General features: G+C 56.5%; 1 protein-coding gene across 1 annotated transcript; it reads left to right on the top strand.

Annotated features, from left to right (window-relative positions):
• Positions 1 to 674: 674 nt before the first annotated feature.
• On the top strand, positions 675 to 16,258 carry TIMM44 (translocase of inner mitochondrial membrane 44). Its single transcript, XM_063403492.1, has 13 exons — positions 675 to 745; positions 1,752 to 1,859; positions 2,365 to 2,535; positions 4,053 to 4,133; positions 4,603 to 4,752; positions 5,128 to 5,267; positions 5,845 to 5,930; positions 6,998 to 7,090; positions 7,834 to 7,958; positions 8,861 to 8,911; positions 10,141 to 10,230; positions 11,919 to 12,029; positions 14,122 to 16,258. Exons 1-13 carry the CDS (start codon positions 722 to 724, stop codon positions 14,239 to 14,241), a joined length of 1,350 nt encoding a protein of 449 aa, XP_063259562.1. The 5' UTR covers positions 675 to 721; the 3' UTR covers positions 14,242 to 16,258.
• Positions 16,259 to 17,731: the final 1,473 nt, after the last annotated feature.

Below are 17,731 nucleotides of genomic sequence, written 5' to 3'. Positions count from 1 at the left end.
TGCGAGTTCAGCTCAGCAAGCTCCAAACACATCCAGTGTCCTCTGGGTTTGTGACGGAAACTCTGAGATGTCTCCAGGGCTGCAGGATCTTCCCTCTCCTGCATCCCACCCAAGCCAGGGCTGCTCCCAGTTCAAGGTTTTTCTCTAGTGGCCGTGCTGGTTTAAAAAAAGAAAACCTGGTGTTGGTGCCATTGGAAAGGCCCGAGCTGCAAACGGGGTTAAAAATCTCTTTTTTCTCTTCTCTGGAGGTGTCTGGGCCAGGCAGGTAAGGGGCAAACACCTGCTGCAGGTGCGAGGGGCAGGAAACGCTTTCAGTAACAAACGGGCCGGGAGTGGGGCATGTCCGGCCCGGTTCGGACAGTCCCGGTGGGTCCGGAGCGGTCCCGGCCCGGTTCGGACAGTCCCGGTGGGTCCGGAGCGGTCCCGGTGGGTCCGGAGCGGTCCCGGTGGGTCCGGAGCGGTCCCGGCCCGGTTCTGGAGCGGTCCCGGTGGGTCCGGAGCGGTCCCGGCCCGGTTCGGACAGTCCCGGTGGGTCCGGAGCGGTCCCGGCCCGGTTCGGGCAGTCCCGGCCCGGTTCGGGCAGTCCCGGCCCGGTTCGGGCAGTTCCGGCCCGGTTCGGACACTCCCGGTCTCCGCTCCCGCCGTTCGCGGCCACGTGGCGCGGGCGGCGCGCGGCAGTGACGTCACGGCGCGGCGCGAAGGTCACGGGGCGCGCGGGGCGATGGCGGCGGCCGGAGGGTGCCGGGTGAGGGGAACGGGACCGGAGCGGGAGCGGGAACGGGACCGGGAAAGGGACGGGAACGGGACCGGGAAAGGGACCGGGAAAGGGACAGGAACGGGACCGGGAAAGGGACGGGAACGGGACCGGGACCGGGACGGCACCGCGCCCGCAGCCGCCGTGCCCTCGCAGCCGCAGGGCCCCGGCGCGGCAGCCCCGGTGGGACCCCGGGCCCCGCTGCTCCCGCCCGGAGCCTCCAGCGGGGCCTGCCCCGGGATCTGGAGCTGCCGAGGCTCCTCCGGCCCGGCCATTCCCGTGTCCCGGGAGCTCCCGGGGCCTCCCGCGGTGTCCCGGGAGCTCCCGCTCGGAGCAGGAGGCCCGGGACGGGTCCTTTGTGCCCGCAGTTACCGGAGAGGTTCGGGATCCCTGCCCAGCCCGTGCCCGTGGCCGGAGCTGCCGGGGCTCGGTGCCGGGCTCGGTTCGGGGTCTCGGTGGCGGGGCTCGGTCCCGGGGCTCGGTCCCGGGGCTCGGTCCCGGGGCTCGGTGCCGGGGCTCGGTGCCGGGGGCTCTGTCCATGGCTCGGTCCAGGGCTCGGTCCCGGGCTCGGTCCCGGGGCTCGGTCCCGGGGCTCGGTGCCGGGGCTCGGTGCCGGGGCTCGGTCCCGGGGCTCGGTTCGGGGGCTCGGTTCGGGGGCTCGGTGCCGGCGCTCTGTCCCGGGGCTCGGTGCCGGGGCTCGGTGCTGCCGAGCGAGTGCAGGTCCCTGTTTGGCGTTTCCCCGGTTCCCCTGCTGCGGGCCCTGAGCTCAGCCCCGGCCCCTTCCAGAGCTGGGATTGGCAGGTTCGAACCATCCAGGGATCGTCCTGGGATCCTGCAGAGCTGGGGAAATGTTGTGTTTGAAGAGTTTTCTCAGAAAAACCCGCGTGCTGCTCCCGTTTCAGCTCCAGGATGGATTTGTGCAGCGTTGCTGTCCCAATTCCCCGTGCTGGGAGCTCCTGGGTGCTCCCTGAGCTCCTCCTGTGCTGTTTCCTTGCAGAAATGTCTCCTCAGTGGCCTGTGGCTCCTCTCCAGGCGTTATCCCGGCCCTGCCCTCCCCAGGAGCGCCCTGGACAGGCTCAGCAGCCCTGCCCTGGCCACCCCCCAGGTTGGTCCCACCTGAACTGGTTCCATTTCCAGCCCAGCACGGTCCTGGGCTCTGGGAAGCGCCAGCTCCAGGCTGGAAATTTCCACTTTTTAAATGGAATTGAAGGAATTTGGGGTTGGACAGGGCTTGGAGCACCCTGGGGTGGCTTGAGGTGTCCCTTGGAGCACCCTGGGGTGGCTGGAGGTGTCCCTTGGAGCACCCTGGGGTGGCGGGAGGTGTCCCTGCCTGTGGCAGGGCGTGGAGCTGGGTGGGATTTCAGGTCCTTTCCACCCCACCCACCCCGGGATTCCACGAAATCCATCGGACATGTGGCTCTTTGAGGGCTCAGCTGCTGCTTTTCCCAGCAGCTCCGAGCTCCCCACACGTTCCCAAAGCGATCCAGTGCCTCCCTCTGAGCCCGAGTCCTCCGTGTCCCCCGGGATCCCCCACTGTGGAATTGCATTTTATGGAAAGGACCCCCCAAAATTTAAACAACAACACCCCACCATGGGCTGCTTCTCTCCAGTCCAGACGCTGCTCCTCGGGAGGAAGGAAAGGCTTCATCTCAGGCTTCGTGGAGAACATCAAGCAGGAGTTAGCCAAGAACAAAGAGATGAAGGAAAGCATCAAGAAATTCCGGGACGAGGCGAAGAGGCTGGAGGAGTCCGAGGCACTGCGGGAGGCCCGGAGGAAATATGTGAGTGCTGGGGGGGCCCTGAGCTGTGAGAGCCTCTGGTGACAGCAGGGACAAAGTGACAAAGTGACAAAGTGACAAAGTATCTAAAAGTATAAGCAAAACAGCTGAGAGAACTCCTGGTTTGTTGTGGGGGTTTATTGTCGCTGCTGAGCACAGCTAAAGGAGAAGGCAGAGAAAGAGGAGGAGGTTATAACCATACAATAAATGTTTCTCTGAGTTGAATAGTGTTATAAATGCCAATACGATATTCCAATTAAAATAATAATTTGGTTTATTAATAACAGATCAAATCACGGAATTTTGATAACCCACCAACAGCGGAGAAACTTGACAGAGTTTTCCCGGGAAATGCCAAGGGTGACCCGTGAGATCCAGGCTCTGGCAGCCTGCTACATCAGCCCGGTTCGGGGCTTGGTTTTTATACACTTTATTCCACCCCCGGCAATATTTCCCGTATTTCCCAACTATACAAATTCAGGATATACAACTATACAAATTCAGGAGTTTCCCCACAGAGTTCCTCTCTCCGTTCAATTGTTAATGTCCAGTTTCTATGGATCCTTAAGGTCGATAAATCGGGATATAGATGATGTCACTTGATGGTCTGTGAAGGCGACAGCCAAGGTGTGAATTGCTGGTGCCAGATTATCTCGATAATTCTCCTCCTGGTGCTTGAGAAGGCTGCAGGCTCTCCCAGAAAACTCCTTTGTTCCTCTCTGAATGGAGGTTGATTTTTTCGGGGTTGATTGTTTTCACCATCTGCTGCAAGCTCTCCTAAAACATAAACTTATACCTAATATAATTTTATACAGTTTTATAATTTTCCAATTTTCCGTAAGAACATGAATTAATCATTTCACATTTATAACAAATCGTCTGTGTTGGACCAATCTAATACAAGATACCACTCTCAGCACATTTACACACAGCCCATAGAGCTGTCCCTTCAGCTTTGGCAGGCAGAGGGTGTTGTTTAATCCAGGGAGATTTCCCCCAGCGTTGTTCACCAGCTGATGGGTTGGTATTTCACATCTCAGAGCTTGCCTTCATTTCTATCTCGCCTGTTGGTCCCAAACTCCCAAAATCTAAACCTAAATATTTAAAAGGTCTCTCTGCTTCATCCTCCCAGCGCTGCTGCTGCTCCCGGTGAAAATTCCAGCCCGGAGCTGCTCAGGGAGTCCTGCCTGGCTGGAGGCACTCAGAGGATGCCTGGGAATGTTTTTGTGTTGGAATTTGGGCTGGGTTTGTTGGGTTGTTTTTCTTTCCAGCAGACACTTGGCTGCGTTTCTGGGCAGATCGAATAATGAGGCGTTAAATTGAGCGTCAAATGTTTGTTTTGCATTGTTCAGAGGGCTCTGAGCATCATCGAGTGCAGAGCTGAGCTGCTGCTGCTGACTCAGGCCATCAGCTCGGGAAATGTCGCTTTTTCTGCCTCAATTCCAGCCCTAATGGATTGTGCTCCATCCAAGCTGGGTTTGAGTAGTTTCTGTCTCGTGATTAATGTTCTCTTCCCCCAGAAAACCATCGAATCTGAAACAGTGAAGACATCAGAAGTGATTAAAAAGAAACTCGAAGAAATAACAGGGACAGTTAAAGAGGTAAAAGGACCTTTCCTGGGGCAGCTCTGCTGAAGTTGGGCCGGTGGGGGCTGGAATTGTCATTGTTGGTGGCAGGTGCTGCTGTTCCAGAGGTGATTCCAACCCTGGAGCTTTTCAAACCAGAGCCAAGAATAAAATAATGAGTGTGGTCGGAGGAGACCCAGGCTGGGATTCCTCTGGGATATGGGGGGTAGAGAGGAGAGACACCCCCCATGCAGCCCTGGGAGCCCAAAATCAGGACCTGGAGCTGCTGGAGAGAGCCCAGAGGAGCCCTGGAGCTGCTCCCAGGGCTGGAGCCCCTCTGGAGCCAGGCTGGGACACCTGGGGGTGCTCCCCTGGAGAGGAGAAGCTCCAGGGAGAGCTCAGAGCCCCTGGCAGGGCCTGAAGGGGCTCCAGGAGAGCTGGAGAGGGGCTGGGGCCGAGGCCTGGGGCTGGAATAACCCTGAACCTTTCCCCGTTTCCCTTGCAGAGCCTGGACGAGGTCAGCAAGAGCGACCTGGGCAGGAAAATCAAGGAGGGCGTGGAGGAGGCGGCCAAAACGGCCAAACAGTCGGCAGAGTCGGTGACCAGGGGAGGGGAGAAGCTGGGCAGGACTGCAGCCTTCAAAGCCATCTCCCAGGTACTGATCCCTGTGCTCCAGGGCTCCCAGAGCCTGGGGAGGGCCCTGGGGGGCTGCAGGGGGCAGGGGGGTCCTGCAGCAGCACCCACAGGGTGCCACCACTGCCCTGGCACTGCCACTGCCCGAGCAGGGTGGGAAATGCCTCTCTCCAGAGGGGCTTCAGCTTCCTTAAATCCCTCTTTTGGCAAGAAAGAGGGGAAAATGTCCAAGGTTTTGTTGTCAAAACATTGTGGGAGTGGCTGCCTGTGGATCCCTGTGGCTGCCCCATCCCTGGGAGTGCCCAGCGCCTTTTGCTCTCCCAAACCATCCCAGGAGGGATCTTCAGCTTCTGGGAGAACAAAAACTCCCCTGTCACCGGGGCTGTTTTCCTTGCAGGGAGTAGAAAGTGTGAAGAAGGAGATAGATGAGAGTGTTTTGGGACAGACGGGTCCCTACAGGCGCCCGGAGCGGCTTCGGAAGCGCACGGAATATTCCGGAGAGAGGAGCAAAGAGCAGCGAGTGTTCGAGGCCAATGAGTACGTGGGGGATCCTCTGGGGGGTGTTTCCATGTCCAGTTTGATGGAAAAGTTCCAAACAGGTCAGGGATTCAAACCCAGGAGCTGTGGGTGGGAGCACAATCCCAGCAGGAGCAGGTGATCCCAAATTTTCGATGGTAAAACTGGAAACCTCAAACTCAAAATCTCAGATTTAATGTTCAGGGGTGAAATTCTGAGCTGAGCTTTGTTTCGTGTTCAGTTTTACCTTCCCACTGCTGGGCAGGACTAAGGCTGGGCTTTTCTCTGGGCTGCTTTGCTCCCCTGAGTCGAGTTTTATTTGTCTGGTGCTTTATTTATCTGGAGTTCTGTTTAGCTAATGTTTTATTTATCTGGTTTTTTATTTGTCTGCCGTTTCATTTATCTGGTGGATCATTTATGGGGCTATCATTTATGGGTCTGCAATTTATATTATAATTTACAAGGGCCATAATTTATCTTGTAATTGAGCTCATCATTCCCGTGCTGCAGGGATATTCCTCGGGGTGTTGTCTGTGTTTGTTACCAGTTAATTTTTCCCAAATATCCATGTTTTATCCCCGTTTTCTGCCCTCTCTAGGGAGGCCATGGGCATGGTGCTGCATAAAGACTCCAAGTGGTACCAGCAGTGGAAAGATTTCAAGGACAACAACGTGGTTTTCAACAGTGAGTGCTGGAGGGAGCAGCTCCTTCCCTGCTGGATCTGCTCCCATCTGTGCCTGCAGCCCCGGCAGGATGCAGATCACAAATTCCCACCTTTCCCTGTGGGCTGGGAGTGCAGGGAGGGGAGGGAGGCAGAGCTGAGGGCTCTGCAGCTCCTCCAGGGGAGCTGAGCCTGTTCCTTTCCTGCTGCTCCCTCCTCAGCCTTGTTCTGGCACTGGGGAGAGCCAGGGCAGCTCTGCTGGGATCCTCCCCGAGCTCAGAGCAAGGAAAGTGCTGGAAACTCGGGGGAGTTTCACACAGCTTCTAAACTGGTGGGAGGTTTGAAACTCGGTGATCTCTCTGAGCTTTGGTATCACTGAGACTGTTTCTAGTGGAAATGGTTTGAATATAATCCCAGAATTTAGGTTGGGAAAGGTCTCCAGGAGCACTGAGTCCCTGGTCCCCACCTTGTCACCCCCAGGGTCTCCAGTGCCACCTGCAGGGGTGGGGACTCCCCCAGCTGGAGCAGCACTGCTCAAAATGAGCCAAACCCTGGATTTCCTCATCCCTTTGGATAAATCCCCTTGCCAGAGGTGTTAAATCTGAGTGTTAGCAGAGGAAGAGTCACTGAGAGATCAGAACATTGCAGGGGAACGGGGAGAAAAACAGAATAAAGTGGGGAGAAAAACAGAATAAAGTGGGGAGAAAAACAGGGAATAAAGTGGGGAGAAAAATGGGGAATAAAGTGGGGAGAAAAACAGGGAATAAAGTGGGGAGAAAAATGGGGAATAAAGCGGGGATAAAAACAGGGAATAAAGTGGGGAGAAAAACAGGGAATAAAGTGGGGAGAAAAATGGGGAATAAAGCGGGGATAAAAACAGGGAATAAAGTGGGGAGAAAAACAGGGAATAAAGTGGGGAGAAAAATGGGGAATAAAGCGGGGATAAAAACAGGGAATAAAGCGGGGATAAAAACGGAATAAAGTGGGGAGAAAACCAACAGGCAGCTGGTGCCTGGTGCTGCACAGAGGGCCTGAGGAGAGGCTGGGGCTGAGCTGGGAGGGCTCTGAGCTGCCCCTGTGCCCTGGGCAGGGTTCTTTGAGATGAAGATGAAATACGACGAGAGCGACAACGCCTTCATCCGAGCGTCGCGCGCCGTCACCGACCGCGTCACCGACCTCATCGGTACAGGACACCCCTCCTGCCAGGGGACACCCCTCCTGTCAGGGGGACATTCCTCCTGTCAGGGGGACATCCCTCCTGCTGGGGGGACACCCCTCCTGTCACCCCTCCTGCCACCCCTCCTGCCAGGGGACACCCCTCCTGCTGAGGGGACATTCCTCCTGTCAGGGGACACCCCTCCTGCCAGGGGACACCCCTCCTGTCACCCCTCCTGCCAGGGGGACACCCCTCCTGTCACCCCTCCTGCCAGGGGGACACCCCTCCTGCTGGGGGGACATCCCTCCTGCCAGGGGACACCCGTCCTGCTGGGGGGGACACCCCTTCTGCCACCCCTCGTGTCACCCCTCGTGTCACCCCTCCTGCCACCCCTCCTGCCACGGTGGGGACACCCCTCCTGCCAGGGGGACACCCCTCCTGTCACCCCTCCTGCCACCCCTCCTGCCAGGGGGGTGACATCCCTCCTGCCACCCCTCGTGTCACCCCTCGTGTCACCCCTCCTGCCACCCCTCGTGTCACCCCTCCTGTCACCCCTCCTGCCCCTCCCCAGCCCCCGGGGCTGTCCCTGCTGCTCCCCTCAGCACTGCCAGCCCCGGGCACACCCCAGAGCTCTCTGTGTGTCCCTGGGTCATTCCCAGGGCAGGGCAGTCCCTGGGATCAGCCCCAGGTTTAACTCCCAGGGTGACATTTCCTGCCCTGTCCCCGTGTGCTGGTGGCAGTGCCAGCTCCCCACCGAGCTGTGTTTGCAGGGGGGTTGTTCTCCAAGACTGAAATGTCCGAGGTGCTGACGGAGATCCTCAGGGTGGATCCCTCCTTCGACAAGGACCGGTTCCTGAAGCAGTGCGAGCGGGACATCATCCCCAACGTCCTGGAGGTGACACTGCACCCCTGCTGCCCTGCACTGGCCCCTTTCTTATCCCTTGGAAGGTGTTTTTATTGAATTTTCCACTGCTCAAATCCAAAGCTGGGACAGGATTTGCTTCTCCAGCTTTGCACAGAACCGTGGGGAAGGAGTTGGATCTGTATTTAGGTTGAAAACGTGGGATAATAAATTCCCATTCCTGGAAAACAGGAAAGGTCAGAGGGAGGTGTGGGAGCAAATGGTGATGGCAGAGGGGTGAGGGATGGAATTTGGGAAGGGTTTCTGGATTCTGGTCTGGGATTTGGGAAGGGCAGCAGGGTGTGACGGTTCAGTGACTGTCACCTGCAGGTGTCTGGAATTTGGGGTTTGGGGACTCAAAGTGTCCTTTGGAGCCTGAGACCTCTGAGTGGGGACACTCAAAGTGTCTCCGAAGGGCTGGGACACTAAATGGGTGTGGATGGATGTCTCCTGTCACTGCAGCAGGAAAAACAGGGAATTTGGGATTTGAAACAGAGCAGGAGTTGTTCTGAGAGACTCGGGAGAAACCGGGGCTGGAGGAGCCAAACGTGGGATCCTTCTGTTCCTTCTGTGCCCTGAATTTCTCAGTGTGGAAATTCGCAGCTCTGCTCCTGTCTGCTGCCAGGATTTCTGAGCCCTGAGCTCTGCTGCCTCTCTGGCAGCTTGAACAGGAGGATTTAACGGGAAGGTTCAGCTGGAAGCTCTGAGAAGTTCAATTATCCAAAGGTTTATGTCCCGTGTTTTTATAGAAATCCTTCTGGCTGTTCCCCTTTGCAGCTCCAGTTTCCCCCAGAGCCCCACAAAATGTGGGATTTAAGGTGTTTGGCTGCTGGAAGGGCTGACTGGTCTCACTTTGATATAGGAGGAGCTTTAAAATGTTCTGATTTCCTCCCCAGGCTCTGATCTCCGGAGAGCTCGACATCCTCAAGGACTGGTGCTACGAGGCCGTGAGTGAAGCTCCACAAACCTCCCCAAACCCTGGGATCCTCCCTGGAAAATGGGGATATTCTGAGGGGTTGGAATCAGGGGTTCCTGAAGGCAGAGCCTTCCCTGTGGGTCTGCATTCCTCCAAGATTATTGTGCTGTAAAATCCAAAATAATTCTGCTCTTCTGTCCGAGAGCCTCACTTCATTCTCCAAGTGAAAATTCCCTGTGCTGTTCCCACCACCAGAGGGCTGGGAGAGCCATTTTTCTCAGTTTAATAAATCCCGAGGAGCGTTTTTTGTAACAATAATCCAGTCTGAAAGCAAAGAGCCTTCCCTGCTTCCAGCAGCCTGGGAGTGCTCTGGAGGGCAGCAGCAGCTTCACTGCAGCTTGTGGGACCAAAATCCAACATTCCCAAGGCAGCTGGAACTGGAAATGAAGCTCCTGAGTCAAGAGTAATCAGTCAGGGGAGGAAATGGGAATTCTATCCCTGAGAATCCAGGGGATAAAGCCCCTTCATGGATCCCAGGGGTGCTGAGGTGGGATTCTGGTCACTGAACTCCCTGCTTTTCCTTCCTTTTCCCTGCTTTTCCCTGCTTTTCCTTGCTTTTCCTTGCTTTTCCTTCCTTTTCCTTCCTTTTCTTTCCTTTTCTTTCCTTTTCCTTCCTTTTCCCTGCTTTTCCTTCCTTTTCCCTGCTTTTCCTTCCTTTTCCTTCCTTTTCCTTCCTTTTCCCTGCTTTTCCTTCCTTTTCCCTGCTTTTCCTTCCTTTTCCTTCCTTTTCCTTCCTTCTTTTCCTTCCTTTTCCCTGCTTTTCCTTCCTTTTCCTTCCTTTTCCTTCCTTTTCCTTCCTTTTCCCTGCTTTTCCTTCCTTTTCCTTCCTTTTTCCTGCTTTTCCTTCCTTTTCCTTCCCTTTCCCTGCTTTTCCCTGCTTTTCCCTGCTTTTCCCTGCTTTTCCCTCAGCTCTCAGGTACTCTCAGGTCCTCCCGTTCTGCCCAGGAAAAATGGGATTTTTAATGGGAATTTGGTGAATCCCAAAGCATTTGCTGCAGTTCTTTGATCTCTTCCTTCAGCACATTTACAAAAAATGGGATTTTTTCTTGTGGGTTTTGGGGGGTTTTTTTTGGTGTTTTTTTTTTTTTTTTTTTTGGTGGTTCTCTCCAAGCAAAAATCCCCCTTTTTTTTTTTTAATTTTTTTTGGTGGTGACAGAACAATTCCAAACAATTCCCAACCCACGTTTGTTCATCCCTCAGACCTACAGCCAGCTGGCCCATCCCATCCAGCAGGCCAAGGCCCTGGGGCTGCAGTTCCACTCCAGGATCCTGGACATCGACAACATCGACGTGAGTGCCCTGCCCACGCTCCCCTTTTGGGCAGGGATCAAACTCGGAGCTCAGGAGGGGATTTAGGATTGGAAAAATCCTCCAGGGTCATCAAACCCAACCTTCTTTGCTCTGGCTGCTGGGTTTGAGCTCTGGGGTTTGGTGTTTCTGCTCCCAGAGGGAAAATCCCATTGCTGGGAGGGAAATCCCATTGCTGGGAGGGAAAATCCATTGGTGGGAGGGAAAATCCCCCCACAGGCAGATGGATCCTGTGGGGTTGTTGAAAAACCTTGGAAATGGGGCTGGGATTTGGGTGGAAAGCTGGGTTTTATTTGGATGGGTTGAGCTGGGTTTTATTTGGATGGGTTGAACTGGGTTTTATTTGGATGGGTTGAGCTGGGTTTTATTTGGAGGGGTTGAGCTGGGTTTTATTTGGATGATTGAGCTGGGTTTTATTTGGATGGGTTGAGCTGGGTTTTATTTGGATGGGTTGAGCTGGGTTTTATTTGGATGGGTTGAGCAGGGTTTTATTTGGGTGGGTTGAGCTGGGTTTAATTTGGGTGGATTGAGCTGGGTTTTATTTGGGTGGGTTGAGCTGGGTTTTATTTGGATGGTTGAGCTGGGTTTAATTTGGAGGGGTTGAGCTGGGTTTTATTTGGATGGGTTGAGCTGGGTTTTATTCGGATGGGTTGAGCTGGGTTTTATTTGGGTGGGTTGAGCTGGGTTTTATTTGGAGGGGTTGAGCTGGGTTTTATTTAGGTGGATTGAGCTGGGTTTTATTTGGATGGATTGAGCTGGGTTTTATTTGGTTGAGCTGCAGGTGTGGGCTGGGATGGGGCAGCCACAGGGAGCTGATTCCCTCAGGGAGCAGGAAAATCTCCCTATAAATAAATTTATTCCTTTGTGACACAGCCCAGCCTGTCCTGGTGCTGGTCCTTTATTAGGGATAAAACAGAATGTTTGGGAACATTTCAAAAGAGGAAAATCCTGCTGTCCTCAGTGCCTGTGATTTCCTTTTGGGGCAGCACAGGCAGGAATTCCAGAGCTGCAGAGCAGCAGAGCATCCCATGGCATCCTCATTCCCACAGAAAAAGGGATGCAAGAGATTTCCCACAATGGGCAGAAAGAGAATTCTGGGCTTTTCAAAGAAAAAAAGCTGAATTTCCACTCCTCTTGCATTCCAGTGAATAAAGTCTTTAAATATTTAATGGAGTGGCCTGGGAATAGAGGGAAAAAATCCTGGCAAACGAAAGGTTCCCACCTTGAAGTCTTTCTGGTACAGTTTTTGTCTGGTTCAGAACAACTTCCTGGCAAAAACTGATTTAAAAGCAGGAGAAAAGGCTGCATTTGATCCTTGTGGGTCCCTTCCAGCTCAGGATGTTCTGACTCCAAGCATTTCCTTCAGAAAATTCCGTTTTTTTGGAGAGCAGGGTGTCTTTGATTTCGCTTTCTAATTGGAAATAACGGAGCAGAGCCTGTTCCCATTTCCCAGATTTATGGACTTGGGAAAATAATGGAAAAAAAAAAAATTCACAACGGTTTGGGGTTTGAAGCAGGTTCCCAAACAGTTTTTACTTGGAAGTTTTTTTTGGGAAACAGCTTTTCCATGATCCCTGAATGATGGAATTGATGTGCCAGGGGGGCTCTGGGGGTGCCTGGCTGCTCTGTGAGCCTCAGGAATGTTCTCCATGGAATTCCTGTCCCTGCAGCTGGCCATGGGGAAGATGATGGAGCAGGGCCCGGTGCTGATCATCACCTTCCAGGCCCAGGTGGTGATGGTGATCAAGAACCACCAAGGGGAGGTGGTGGAAGGGGACCCGGTGAGTGGGGACACCTTGGGGGTCTGGGGCAGGTTTGGGGTCTGGGGCAGGTTTAGGGTCTGGGGCAGGTTTGGGATCTGAGACACCTTTGGGGTCTGGGGCAGGTTTGGGGTCTGGGATGGATTTGGGGTCAGAGACACCTTTGGGGTCTGGGACACCTTTGGGGTCTGGGACACCTTTGGGGTCTGGGACACCTTTGAGATCTGGGAAAGGTTTGGGGTCTGGGATAGGTTTGGGGTCTGAGACACCTTTGGGATCTGGGACAGGTTTAGGGTCAGGGACACCTTTGGGGTCTCCCCCTGCAGCTCCAGCCCCATCCCATTCCCAGCCCCATCCCATTCCCAGCCCCATCCCATTCCCATTCCCATCCCATTCCCAGCCCCATCCCCATCCCATCCCCATCCCCTTCCCATTCCCATCCCAGTCCCATTCCCAGCCCCATCCCAGCCCCATCCCCATCCCATTCCCATCCCATTCCCATCCCATTCCCATTCCCAGCCCCATCCCATCCCCATCCCAGTCCCATTCCCATCCCATTCCCATCCCATTCCCATTCCCATTCCCATCCCATTCCCATCCCATTCCCATTCCCATTCCCATTCCCATTCCCATTCCCATTCCCATTCCCATCCCATTCCCATTCCCATCCCATTCCCATCCCATTCCCAGCTCACCCCGCTGGGTTTTCCTCCCCCCTTTCCTTTCCCTCTGGGGTGGGAGCAGAGTTGAGTCACGGATGAAAACCTCCCCAAATCCCCATTTTTAGCTCCTCACACTCACAAGTAATGCCTGAATTCCATGGAAATCCCCCAGGGAACGCCCACGGCCCCTGGAGTCAGGCTTGGGAACAGGGAATGATCTGTGGAGCAAATCCCTGGCACCTCCTGGACTGCCCTGGGCTGGGGCTGGGGCTGTTCCCTCCCGGGTGATTCCGAGCTGAGCCTGCCCCGTGGAATTCCCATGGAATTCCCATGGAATTCCTCGTTCCCAGAGTTTGTGGCAGCAGCTGGAGGAGTCCCAATATTCCTGGGAATATTCCTGGGAATATTTTCTCTCCAGGCAGCTCCAGCCTGTCCTGTGCTTCAGGGGTTTAATGTCACCTCATGGGGACAGTGCTGGAGCTGCCACTTCCCAGCACGTTTTCCTTGGAATTAACACAGGCATTGAACAAATATTGGCTTTTTCAGCCCTGGCCTTTGATCCAGGCTGGAAAATGGGGATTGGGATTCGTTGGAATGATGGGGCCCATCTGGGCTGATTCACAGGCAGGGCAGGAACAGCTGATCCAGCGATTCCCTGCATTGAATCCCGGCGTTCCTGGGAGATAAATATTGATGGGATAATTATTGAACAGGATATCAAAGTCTGTTTGCTGTCGGATTCCTCCGGAGCCGCAATAAATCAGGGAGGGGAGGCATTAAAATTCTCCAGTGGAACCCAAACTCGGCTTTAATCAAGGCCTGGGGTGGGGTGGGGACTGCTGAGCCACTCCTGGAGTGCTGAACTGGGGAGGTTTGGGGAGAGGGGAGCCTCAAATGCACAGAATCCCGGGGCTGGGAGGTTCTGGAAGGGTCTGGAAGGAACTGGAAGGGGTCAGAAGAGGCTGGAAGGAGCTGGAAGGGGTCAGAAGAGGCTGGATGGAACTGGAGGGGTTAGAAGGGGCTGGAAGGAACTGGAAGGAGCTGGAAGGGGCTGGAAGGAGCTGGAAGGAACTGGAAGGAGCTGGAAGGGGTCAGAAGAGGCTGGAAGGGGCTGGAAGGAGCTGGATGGGGCTGGAAGGGGCTGGATGGAACTGGAAGGGGGTGGATGGGTCTGGAAGGAGCTGGAAGGGACTGGAAGGTTCTGGGAGGGGTTGGATGGAGCTGGAAGGAACTGGAAGGAGCTGGAAGGGGCTGGAAGGAGCTGGAAGGGGTTAGAAGGTTCTGGGAGGGGCTGGAAGGTTCTGCGAGGGGTGGAAGGAGCTGGAAGGTTCTGGAAGGGGTGGAAGGGGCTGGATGGAACTGGAAGGTTCTGGAAGGAGCTGGAAGGTTCTGGAAGGGGTGGAAGGGGCTGGAGGTGCCCTGGTGCCCCCCCTGACCCGGGCTCTCCGCAGGACAAGGTGCTGCGGATGCTCTACGTGTGGGCGCTGTGCCGGGACCAGGACGAGCTGAACCCCTACGTGGCCTGGAGGCTGCTGGACATTTCCTCCTCCAGCACGGAGCAGGTGCTCTGAGCAGGGCCGGGACCCTCTGGAAGCAGCTCCAGCCCTGGGAGCAGCCCCAGGGGAGCAGCCCGGGCTGGGAGAGCTCCAGTGCCCATCCCTGAGCAGTGGGGCTGGCTGGGGTGAGCAGCTGCCGGTGCTGCCGTGTCCTCGTGCCTCCGGAGGCTCCCGGGCTCTTCCCGGCGCTGGGAATCCCCCTGAGCCCCCATTCCCACCCTCGGAGATCCCTGGAAAGGCCTCGGAGGCGCTCCTGGCTGCCCACCCTGCTGCCCGAGCTCCAGTCCCTGCCGTGTCTTGCACTTTCCCAAAGCAAATACAGCCAGGACTTTGCACACGCAGGTGTTGGATGCTCAGGTGGGTGGCGGGAGGGGAGGTTTGGATATCCGGGGCTGAGGTTGGGTTATCCAGCGTGGCAGGGGCAGCGTTGCTGGTTCTGGGCACAGAGAGGGGCACGGCTGCGTCCCTGGGGGTGGCAGAGGGGCAGGAGAGGAGGAGCAGAGGGGGCGGCAGGAGCGGGGCTGCTTTGGGAATTCCTCTGTCCTGTCTCAGTCCCAGGAGGAATTTGGGAATTTCTTCCCAAATTTCTTCCCAGAAATTTGGGTTTGGTGGCCCTCAGGGCAGGGTTTGGTGACTCTGGCAGGGTGTGGTGTCCCTGGCAGGGTTTGGTGTCGCTGGCAGGGTTTGGTGGCCCTGGCAGGGTTTGGTGGCCCTGGCAGGGTTTGGTGGCCCTCAGGGCAGGGTTTGGTGGCCCTCGGGGCAGGGTTTGGTGGCCCTGGCAGGGTTTGGTGGCACTCAGGGCAGGGTTTGGTGGCACTCAGGGCAGGGTTTGGTGGCTCTGTCAGGGTTTGGTGGCCCTGGCAGGGTTTGGTGGCCCTGGCAGGGCTCTCCCGTGCCGGGTGCTGCCGGCGCTGCCCGCGGCCCATCCCGGTGTCTCCAGGGAAGCGGGGTTGCCATGGGGATGGGGACAGTGGGATGGTGACTCAGAGCCGCTCCCTGCCAGGCTCTGACATCCCGTGGGCCGCTCCCAGCCCGGCGTGGGGGGCTCGGAGCCCCCACATCCCCCCCGGGCCACTCCAGACCCCAACCCGGCCTCGGGCACTGCCGGGGGTCCGGAGCAGCCACGGGAATTCCCTCCAGGGAGGGCTTGGGGTGAGGGGACAGCTTTGGGTGACAGCTTTGGGTGACAGCTTTGGGTGACAGCTCAGCCCATTCCGGAGTCCCTGATCCCGGGGCTGCCCCTGGCTGATCCCGGGGCTGATCCCGGAGCTGATCCCAGGGCTGATCCTGGCTGATCCCGGGGCTGATCCCGGAGCTGCCCCTGGCAGGGCTGGGCTGTCCCGTCCCTCTCTGCTGCCCCGAGGCTCTCGGGCTCCCCCGGTCCTGCAGCGCTGCAGTTTGGACCCCCAGCCCTGCCCTGAGGGGTTTGTGCAGGCAGTTCCCGGTTCCCTGCTGGGTTTGGGTGGGATGTGGTGGCCGGGGGGGCTCTGAGCCGGCCCCGCTGATCCCCCCCTGCTCCTCTTCCTCCCTCCGATGCGTTTCTGAGGGATGCAGCCCCTGCTGCCGAGGGAAATTGTCCTCCCTGGGCCTTTCTGGCACAGGGGCTCCTCTTTCCAGCCCTCAGCACACAAAACATCCCTGCCAAACGCGGGGAGAGCTGTGCCAAGCCCGGAGCACCAACCTCATTTAAGAACAATTCATTAGAGGGGGAGGTTTTTTGAATGAGGTGTTTTTCATCTGGGGAGGGAGCTGGGACAGATCCACGGAGCAGCCGCCTCCTGTGCTGCCTCTCCAGAGCTCAGCTCCTCTGCCAAAGCCTCGGAGATGGTTTTTCCTTTTTTTTATTTGTGGTGAATGGTTCCAAAATGATTCTCCTCCTGTCTCAGATCAGCTCCAAGAGCTGCGAGTTCTCCCCGGAGCTGCTGGAGGGAGCGGGGGCTTTGTCAGCCTCGGCGGAGGGATGAGTTACTGAGGGATGTGGGGTTTGTTCCTGCCAATTAAAATTAATAAATAAAGCTTGATTAAGGCAAAATGCTTAGAGAACGCTTCTCCCCAGGGAGCACGGGGAGGAAATTCCGCTTGGAAAGGCTCTGCCCCATCCCTGGAGGGGGCTCGGAGCAGGTGGGGAGCGGGAGGGGTGGGACTGGCGGGGGTTTGGGTCCTTCCAGGCCAGCCCGGCCCCGGTTCGGCCCCGGGAATGCGGATGGAGAACCGGGACCGGGAGCAGCGCCGGGAAAATCCCCCGCAGGCAGCGCCCAGCAGCGATTCCAGAGGGAAGGAGCGTCCGAACATCCCTGGGGGTGTCTGGGGGCTGACACCGACAGGAGAAGGGTCCTGGCACAGAGGGGCTGCAGCAGCTGGGACGCGCCACCGGCCCTGGCTGTCCCCAGCGCCCCTGGCTGTCCCCAGCGGGCACACGGAGCTGGGGCAGCTCCCGGAGGGGCAGGGCTGGAAAACACCGGGAATCCCGCGGGGAGGTGGGATCCGGCCCCTCTGTGCCGTCCCTTAAAACCATCCCGATTCCAGGGCGGGCTGGATTTCAAAGCAGCCCTCGGGAGGGAAATGACCACGGGCTGAGGGGTGGATCCGTGGATTTTATCCTGTCCTTGTCTCCATCGCGCCTTTCCCCGGGGTGTTTTCAGCTGAGGTGCTTTCTAAAACAGCTCTAATTCATTTTCCCTCGCTGCTGCAGTGCTGCTAATTGGGAACTGGGACTATCTGACAGGATTTACATAGATTTTGAAATGGGAAAGGAATAACTTCCAAAAATACCTCCCTTTTTAAACGCAGATGCAGCAGAAACTTCACGAAACCGTTTTCTTAAAATACCCTGAAAATCCGCCGCGGTTTTGACGGATCCCTCCTGCCAGCGAGGTTTTCTCTGGGCGAGGATGGATCCGAACATCCTGAGGGGCTCTGGCGGCAGCGGGAGCTGTGACCGCTGCCCAGAGCTCCCCCACACGCCCGGGTTTCCCTGGGAACAGAGAGGTTCAGCATTCCCGGGAATTCAGGCTCGGATTTCCTTGGGAATACAGGTTCAGGTTTCTTTGGGAACACAGGCTCGGCATTCCCGGTGTCAAGGGCTCGGATTTCTTTGGGAATACAGGCTCAGTTTTCCTTGGGAACAGAGGTTCAGCATTCCCGGGAATTCAGGCTCGGATTTCCTTGGGAACACAGGCTCAGCATTCCCGGGAACACGGGCTCAGATTTCCTTGGGAATACAGGCTCGGATTTCCTTGGGAACAGAGGTTCAGGTTTCTTTGGGAACACAGGCTCGGCATTCCCGGTGACAAGGGCTCGGATTTCTTTGGGAATACAGGCTCAGTTTTCCCAGGAACACAGGCTCAGATATCCCTGAGAGCACAGGCTCAGCATTCCCGGGAATTCAGGCTCGGATTTCCTTGGGAGCGAGTGCTGGGTGCTGCACCCACAGCCCCCTGCCAGCCCAGCTGGAACGTGGGATGGGATGGGATGGGATCCATGGGATCCATGGGATCCATGGGAT

Source organism: Prinia subflava, chromosome 8 (genome assembly GCF_021018805.1).
Source record: "Prinia subflava isolate CZ2003 ecotype Zambia chromosome 8, Cam_Psub_1.2, whole genome shotgun sequence".
Lineage (NCBI taxonomy): Eukaryota > Metazoa > Chordata > Aves > Passeriformes > Cisticolidae > Prinia > Prinia subflava.
The sequence above is the reverse complement of the archived record's forward strand: the minus strand, read 5'-3'. Positions and strand labels throughout refer to the sequence as shown.

Excerpts from the sequence above, each read along its gene's own strand:
- TIMM44 (XM_063403492.1), top strand. The coding sequence starts at position 722 with ATGGCGGCGGCCGGAGGGTGCCGG. Across the intron at positions 1,860-2,364 it reads CTGCCCTGGCCACCCCCCAG|TCCAGACGCTGCTCCTCGGG; the intron begins GTTGGTCCCACC and ends GCTTCTCTCCAG. Across the intron at positions 4,753-5,127 it reads CCTTCAAAGCCATCTCCCAG|GGAGTAGAAAGTGTGAAGAA; the intron begins GTACTGATCCCT and ends TTTTCCTTGCAG.